At 44.9% G+C, this 8,656-nt stretch overlaps 1 protein-coding gene across 2 annotated transcripts in view; it reads left to right on the top strand.

Moving 5' to 3' along the window:
- The window catches only part of LIN52 (lin-52 DREAM MuvB core complex component), a 109,147-nt gene extending 103,762 nt beyond the window's left edge, over nt 1-5,385 (top strand). The window contains exon 7 of one of the 2 annotated variants that reach the window (XR_006203951.1): nt 3,268-3,317. Coding sequence is in view for 1 of the 2 variants with exons in the window: in XM_042943773.1 (XP_042799707.1) it covers nt 3,268-3,323 (56 nt within the window). In the remaining variant the exon portion in view is untranslated. Of the gene's footprint in view, nt 1-3,267 lie in introns of both variants that reach the window. The other variant, XM_042943773.1, reaches the window with a different exon arrangement.
- Nucleotides 5,386-8,656: the final 3,271 nt, after the last annotated feature.

Consider the following 8,656-nt stretch of genomic DNA (forward strand, 5'->3'; position numbering starts at 1 on the left):
AGTGCTCCTGGCCCAGGATTTTTAGAGCAAGGCTCTGCTCTACCCAGCAGAGTTTTGTAATACCCATGTTTGGTTCCCAGAGTACCTGCTTCTAGCCATGTTGCAGGATCATTTGATTCTATGTAAAACTCCTTAATAAGCACTGGAGAGTAGGCAGAAAATCCATCCAATAGAAATAAATGATGAGACCCACTCTGGCCAAAAGTATAAGTCAGTTCCTATAGGATCAGGCTGAGGGAAAAGATCCCAAGAAATGGGATTTTTTTTTTTTACATTTATTTATTATTTTTGACAGAGACAGAGCACAAGTGGGGGAGAGGCAGAGAGAGAATGAAACACAGAATCCAAAGCAGGCTCCAGGCTCTGAGTTGTCAGCACAGAGCTGGACACGGGGCTTGAACTCACAAACTGCGAGATCATGACCTGAGCCAAAGTCAGTCGCCTAACGGACTGAGCCACCCAGGCGCCCCATGGGATTTTTAACATTGATAGCCTCCATTATCACAGTTCATTCATTCATTCACTCCAGAAAGGTGGAGTGTTAATGGTGCCATTAATACCAAGCACGTTCCCTGCTGAATACCCAAGAGAAAAGCAGGGCAGGTGGCATTAGTATGCTGCTCGTTTTACAGATATAGAAACTGAGGCTCAGAGGTCTGGCCCAGCCCAAGGTGTTACCCAGCTGCTAAGCGCTAGAGCTGGAACTTAAACTGAGTTCAGGTCTCGTGTTATCTGAAAGAAGTCCATGCTGCCTCCCCTGGGCAAGAAAGTACTTGTTAGGACTTCTCTAGGGTAGTTAGTCCTTGCCCCCCACCTTCATCTCTCCATTAATCTGGCATTACTTCCATCAAAGGAAATTATTTTTCTTGCCAAATAAGTAAGGTAAATTTAGAAGAAAAAAAAATCCCACAGTGGAGAGAATGAAGCACTGAGGGCGATTAACAAGTCTTACTGTTTGCCTCTAGAAAGGAAGGAAACTAACATTTTTGTGTTCCTACTTGGAATAGTTCTTTTATATATTATCGTTCACCCAGCCAACATTTATTTAGCAGATACTAGGTCTAGCTCTGTACTAGCTGCTGGTAATAGAAAGAATAACGAGGGGCGCCTGGGTGGCTCATTCGGTTGAGTGTCCGTCCGGCTCTTGATTTCGGCTCAGGTCATCATTCCATGGTCATGGAATCCAGCCCCGCATTGGGCTCTGAGCTGAGCGTGGAGCCTGCTTAAAATTCTCTCCCTTTGCCCCTTTCTCCCGCTCGTGCATTCTCGCTCTCTAAAAATAAAATAAATAAAAATAAATAAGAATAGTGGAACAGAGTCTCCGCCCCCAATTCTTAACCTTTAGTGCAAGAAGACAAGCATATAAACAAATACTTGCAGGTCTTACAGTTACTTTGTAGGTATAGGGTTTGGTATAAATCCACCAAGGAAGTTTGATTTGAGCCAGGATTTATGGGCACATGGGGAATGGAAGAATGGGCACATGGGGAATGGAAGCACTGGGGCTTCCATTCCTAGGTAATGGGATTTCCTTTCCCTTCGTGGGAGCTCCAGAATTTGTGAGAGATGAGGAATATATGGACTGCAGTTACCAGAAGCTTTCCTATGGCTACAGAGTTTGTATTGTTTTATTTCTCTGTTGTACAAATAAACCAGGAACTACTAAATGTTAGTAGGGAGGGGGAGTAGAGCCCATTCATCTAGCACCATCTCTGGGCTTAAATAAAGCAGCAAAGAGGCTAGGGTGAAGGTCCTTCTCATTCTGCAGGTGCCTCTCCAGCCACCTCACTGATTGGCCGGGATGGGGACATATTCTTAGGAGGCCACAGGCACAGCCCTGCTGTGTGCCCACTGCATGGTTGCAGAAGACTTCTGGCCTCCACGACCAACCATTGGACACTTTAAGCACTGCTAAATCTATTTAAGAGATCCCAAAAGACAATTTTGTGGGGATGAGGATGAAGGGGGTATTATAATACATACGCTTTTTGAGGATTTGCTTGACGGAGCTAAAACAGCGGGCTTCTGGAGTGGCCCTTGTAATTGAGAAATGTTTTACTTTCATTTCGAAGCCTCATATGTAGGAAAGTAGCTGTATAAACCCTCTTGTAACTACAGCATTCAAAGATTGATGGTGCTGAAAGTCAGAGAAAGACACATAAACCTTGCCTGGCTATATTAAATATCTAAGGACTGACAATGCCAAGAGAGAGAAGACCAAAGCTCTATAAACCCGACTTTATTACACCATCCACAGATGAACTGCACTGAGGGAATATAAACTCCGTTATACTACAGCATCCAGGGACTACCACTGCTGGGAGATGGGGTAAATGATCTCTCATTTTGATTTGAGATTATAAATGTCCAGAGACCAACAATCCAAAGAAGACTCTAATCTTGGTTGGATTGTAGTCTCCAAGAGCAAACCCCCTGACATAGTGAACATGAGTATTAGGTTACATTCTTTTTTTTTTTTTTTTTTAATGTTTTTATTTATTTTTGGAGAGAGAAAGACACACAGAGTGTGAGCGGGGAGGGGCAGAGAGAGAGAGAGAGAGACACAGAATCCGAAGCAGGCTCCCGTCTCCGAGGTGTCAGCACAGAACCCAGTGCGGGGCTTGAACTCACAAGCTGTGAGATCATGACCTGAGCCGCAGTCAGACGCCCAACTAACTGAGCCACCCAGGCACCCCTATTAGGTTACATTCTTGAGAGAGAGGTAGGTTTAGAGGAATTCCCTGGAGACTTTTTAAAAATTTATTTATTTATTTGGGAGGGGGAGAGTGCACCCAAGCTGGGTTGAGAGGGGGGAGAGAGAGAGAGAGAGAGAGAGAGAGAGAGAGAGAGAGAGAGAGAGAGAGAGAATATCCCAAGCAGGCTCTGCACTGTCAGCACAGAGCCCAATGCAGGGCTTGATCCCACAAACTGAGATAGTGACCTAAGCTGAAAACGAGTCCAAGGTTTAACCTACTGAGCCACCCAGGCGCCCCTCCCTAGGGATTTTTTTTTAAAGGTAGATGATAAAGTCTTCCCTGGTTGGCCTGTGTCTTCTAGCAATTGTCAGCTTCAGAAGAGCTTTGTACAGTTTTAGTAATTAGTAGTTGTTCATCTTAACCTCTTTTTGGAGGTTAGTGGTGACTGAGTCTGTTATGGTCACACCTTTGTATACAATTTAAATCAACCTGCATTTTTAAATTACATTTTCCTGAGATCTCCTTTCCAGATTTTGGGTTTTCATTGATCTTCCATTTGTTGTGATTCCAGCCAGAGAGATGACAAGGGGGAAATTTCTCAACATTCTGGAGAAGCCCAAGAAGTAGCAGCTGCTTGTGGACAGGATGTCCCGGGGACCGGAACCATGCTCCCCTCCCAGTGCAGCTGTGACGATGTGCAACTCTCTGCTTCCTGGCGAGAGGCCGGAGGGTACACCTCCAGGACTGACCCTCTCCCCCTGTTCCTGACATTCTGCGTCTCGGAGGACATTCGGCGGCAAGAGAGGAATCTGCTTTACAGATTCTCTACAGAAGGATCAAGTGCAGTTATTCAATCAGCTTCCAGACTTTGACCGGCTCAGCCTTGGATGTGGGGAACACCAGGGGGCGTATCATCCTTAAAGGTCAAAGTGCTGCTCTCTTGTTTGAAGAAGTCGGTCAGGAGCCCCAGGATCTTACAATTGATTTGATTTGGTGATGGCAAAGTCAATTGTGAACACGTTGTTTGGATGGGTTCTTTTGACTTGTACTTGATATCTTAGGAAGTATTTATGGTGAGGAGACCAAGAGACCAATCAGATTCTGCAACAGACCAGGCAACCTGACCTGTGAACTCTCCAGTATATACTGGGTTCCAAGAATCCCTAGCTGGAGAAGCCAGAATCTTTTTGAAATGCACACCTGCTTTAAAAGTTCTGTACCTCCTACTATAACCCCATCCCCCAGTGCCTTTCATTCCCCACCATCCATTCTGATTCTAGGAAAAGGGGATCCCTGTGTATCAAGTCCCTACTGGGATTAGCTAGTGAAAGGCTCATACAAGGTTGTATTGGATTCTAGACCTCAAAGACTGAGTTAAAGATGAAAGAAAGGACTTTTGAGTTCTAGCTAATCTGTTACAATTTCAAACAAGATTCAGTATGGCCTAAAAGGTAGGAGAAGAAGGTTGTTTGCAGGAGTTCCCATTTGATGAAAAACTAGAAACTCTAATTGACGTGAAAGGAATGTACTGTGGAACGGTGGCAGTGTTTTGTCCCCTTGTCCCCTCTCGTGGCACGTATCGGATATTTCACCAATGTAACAGAAACACACACACACACACACACACATGAAAGGAAAGGGAGAATTTCCTGACTTAAATACAACTCTTATGGAGCTCTCTGCCAGTCATCTGTCCCTGTGTTAAAACCTGAAAACCTAACCCATGCGTAAAATTGATTACACACGTTCTCCATATTTTGTCTTATAAGGCAGCCCCCAGCCTCTAATGTTCTGTGAAGTACATGAGGTTTCCCAAACTTCATGCAGAGAACATCCATGTGGCAGTTGTCTGATGGTGTTTGGATACAAGGAAAGTTGTGGGTGAACTGTTGGTCCTGAGTGTCTGTGCTAGGGTACAGCACTGTTCAGTTTAATATCTGGTCCGTTAACTATTTCTGGCATTTGTGTCTTGTTTCCCATGCTAGAATTAGTGTTGGATTTTTTTCTCTCATTTTTGCCATCCATGCAATTTTATGTATTGATAAGGGAGACAAACTGAACACAAGTCACAAAGGGTAAGTATGAGAAAAGACATTCTGCCTGGATGCGATATAGAAATTCAGTCTGGAGAGGCATAGATTTTAAGTTAAGCTTATTATTGGCATTCCTTTTTCCTCTAAATACGGTTGAAGTGGGAGAGGGAGAAATAGAGAGTGGGAAGGGAGGGGAGGGGAAGACAAAAAACAGTGCCATAACGTCACATTCTTCCTTTGCTCTGTTTTTGAGAGTTGATGACATCAGGCACTTTTAAGTGCTTGGGGAAATTGAAAAATATATGGAGAATATGAGGATACCTCCCCAAAACCAACTCAGGTCTGTAACCCGAGGCTTTGTAGTTGGTTTTCTGGTCTGCTTTGGCCTTTCTTTTACTGTCATCTTATTCACCAGCACTTAATGTAAGTAGATGTTTTAGAATTGCGATATTTATTGGTTTTGTATTTGTCGTCCTTAGAAATGTTAATGATGTATTTTTATATTGATATTATAAATTGATGTATAGTTGTGTGTGTGTGTGTGTGTGTGTGTGTGTGTGTGTGCGCGTGTGCGCGCGCGCGCGCTTCAGGGTGTTAGACGACTGTGCTTTGTATATGATGGTTTCTGTGTTGTCATAATAAATACGTCCCTTTTATAGGAGAGTGAGTTTTTCTTCAAAGGGCCACGTTGCATATTTAAAGCATACGCTTCATCAGAAAGTACAACTGCGTTAAAAAAAAAAAATTAAAAAAAAAAAGGGGGGGCGCCTGGGTGGCTCAGTCGGTTAAGCGTCCGACTTTGGCTCAGGTCATGATCTCGCGGTCCGTGAGTTCAAGCCCCGCGTCGGGCTCTGTGCTGACAGCTCAGAGCCTGGAGCCTGTTTCAGATTCTGTGTCTCCCTCTCTCTCTGACCCTCCCCCGTTCATGCTCTGTCTCTCTCTGTCTCAAAAATAAATAAACAACAACAAAAAAAAATTAAAAAAAAAAAAGAGAAAGTACAACTGTAATGATAAATAACCTGCTGGTTTCCCCTTTAATATCACAGTGGGTGGTGTGGGGCTTTATGACCATCTACTACTTGGTCTCCCGGCTTCCAGTCTATTCTGCCAACCATCCAAGCTCATTACTACTCAACTCCTTAAAGTATTTTTTTTTAAGTTTTGTTTAAGTAATCTTGGCACCCAACATGGGGCCGAAACTCACAACCCAAAGATCAAGAGTCACACGCTTCTCCAACTGAGCCAGCCAGGTGCCTCTCAACTCCTTAAAGTACTCCTTAAAAACCTTTAATACCTCCTCATGTCAAATAATAAAGTCTGGATCTCTTATCCTGGCATTTAAAACTCTCTGCATGTAATCCTAATCAACCCTCTTCTCCAATATATGAAGTCTCGGTTCCAGTTAATCTGAACAATTCCCACTTCCTCACTTGAGTGCCTTTGCTCATGCCATTTGAGTTCCTAGAAAGTCTCGAATCCCTTTTGCACATATCAAACCTACCCTTCCTATTAACACCTGATGAACCAGCTGGAAATAATCCTTCCCCTTCTCCCTGCAATCCTACAACATTTATGTATAACATCCTTACAACTCTTCCCAACCTAGCCTTATATTTAAGTGATCTGAGTGCATATCTAGTTATTCCTCTGTGTCTTCTTTGAACCGGAGGGGTCAATACCTGCCTGTGGACTTCCAATTATACATGATGGGCTGAAAACAAATATTTCTCTGCCACCTCCTAAAACTCTTAGCGTGACTTCCTTTTCAACTCCGCTCAAGAACTAGAGAAGAGCAAGTATTTGTACAAGTGCTGTCCCCCATTGATAGTTTACCTGCCATAGAGCAAAGCATCATGCCCTTTTAGAGAAACATTCTGTTTGAGAGAAGTAAATTGCGTGGCATCATTGGCTCATCATTGATTTCCAAGAAAACAACTGGGTGGGCAGTAAGTTTCTTTGATCTGGAAAAGCACGGCTGGCTGGCTGACTGACAACGGAGACAGCATTCAGACTGTTCTGTCCTAAATCTTTATAGAAAGTGGGGTGCCTGAAGTGGCTCAGTCGGTTAAGTGTCCAACTTCGGCTCAGGTCATGATCTCACGGTTCATGAGTTCAAGCCCTGCGTCGGGCTCTGTGCTGACAACTCAGAGCCTGGAGCCTGCTTCGGATTCTCTCTGTCCCTCCCTCTCTCTGCCCCTCCCCTACTCGTGCCCTGTCTTTCTCTCTCAAAAATAAATAAACATTTTTAAAAAATGAAAAAAAATTAAATCTTTAGAGAGTATTTTCCCAGTAAACAATTACGTATCATTTGCCCACAGGTTGGTTTTGCCTTTCCCTTTGCCATTCTGAATGCCTTCCCTGTAGAAGCACCTGTTGTTGACTGAGCAGCACTGTCTTGAGAAGAATAGCATCGGTGCGTGGAGGCCCGTTTCCAAATTCTTATTCAAGTCTTTGCTCATCAACTGTCTTACTGCTTCTTGCTCACTTCAGGCTCAGATTCTTGGCCTCTGCTGACTTGCTTGGCCTTCCTTCCATCATTAGAGCACTAAAAGTTCACAGGCTATTAACTGTATTAATATCAAGTTGCCATTATTAATTTTTCTTTATCTTTTTGTTACCCATTTGTCATATTTTTTAAATGGACACTTGGTAACTGCTGCTTGTTTGTGGCCCTCCAGCTGCAGCTTATTGGAGCTCCTCTGGCTTCCAGGCCACGAAAACAGAGCTGGTGAGTCATTCCATTGCCTCTACACTTATGAAGGGTGTTTGGACTTTCACAGGAGCTTTGCAATGAAACCGAGAAATTACCTTCCCAGTGCGATGCTCTGGGCCCTCTGTTTCCTCCAGGATTCAGGCATCACAGAAAAGAAACAGGCAGAACAGGAAGGGAGGAAATGGGCTGGTGGACTGAGGTGAATGGGTGGTCCCAGTGGTCACAGGACATGATTTCTTACCAGCTTTCAACTTCTACACAAAATCTACCTACGAGCATTTGGTTATGTCCTCCAGTTTCTCTTCATCCTCTGCCAGCTATAAGGCCCCTGCGTGGGCTTCATTTCACCAGAGAGCCTTGTAGCCCCCACCCCAAAGAGTGGCCTCTCCGAGTTTGTAAGTTCTGACTGACCTGAAACTGACTTTTCCTACCTGTGTAGGCTTTTTGGCACTTTGGAGATGTGTCCCCGGCTGTGCCCAAAGAGGCCACCAGCCTTCCCACTCTTTGCCCCACACTTTTTCTTCACGAGCAGGGTCATTTGGGGGCTTCAGGTGGCACCAGGTGCAGCCGGGAGGCTCATGGTTGGCTCAAGTGCTGGCAGAGCCTGTTAATTAGCACACGAACACCCCAATGCTCCATTAGCCAGGCCAGGCATTCGGAACCTTCCCCTCCTGTGGGCCCCTTCCTCCTAATGAGAGCTGGAAGAAGGGCCCTCACAAAACACTGCCTCAGAATAATATTCCGCTTTGTCCCCACCAGTAACCAGGGCTGACAGGATCACTCTGTCCATTTCTCTTCTAATTAGCACAATTCCAGCATGGCCTGAGCCAGCAAATGGAGAAAAGCGATCAAAAGCGATCGGACAACCGTACCGAATCACAAACACAAAGAGGGCCATTCCCTGTAATTAGGTGAGACAATTCCTCAGTCTTTTCTCGGCTGGAGTTTGCCGCTAAGACTCTTGCTGTTTGGGTCCCAGCAACACAAGTTACATGTCTCCCTGGGACACTAATAAGCCCCAAATTGTCTTCCGCTTCACACAACTCTAACCAGAGGACAGATGCCAGGGGGAGGGGGGACACACTGAGGGGACAGGGTGTCTAAACAGCTAAGCAGCTGCTGCAATGTCTCCCTGACTCCAAAAGGCAGACGCTGGGGCTGTGGGCAGAGAGCGAAGAGGCCGTTGGTTTGAGAGAACTGCTCTGGGTGCAGCC

This window comes from Panthera leo, chromosome B3, assembly GCF_018350215.1.
Source record: "Panthera leo isolate Ple1 chromosome B3, P.leo_Ple1_pat1.1, whole genome shotgun sequence".
In the NCBI taxonomy this organism is placed as follows: Eukaryota; Metazoa; Chordata; class Mammalia; order Carnivora; family Felidae; genus Panthera; species Panthera leo.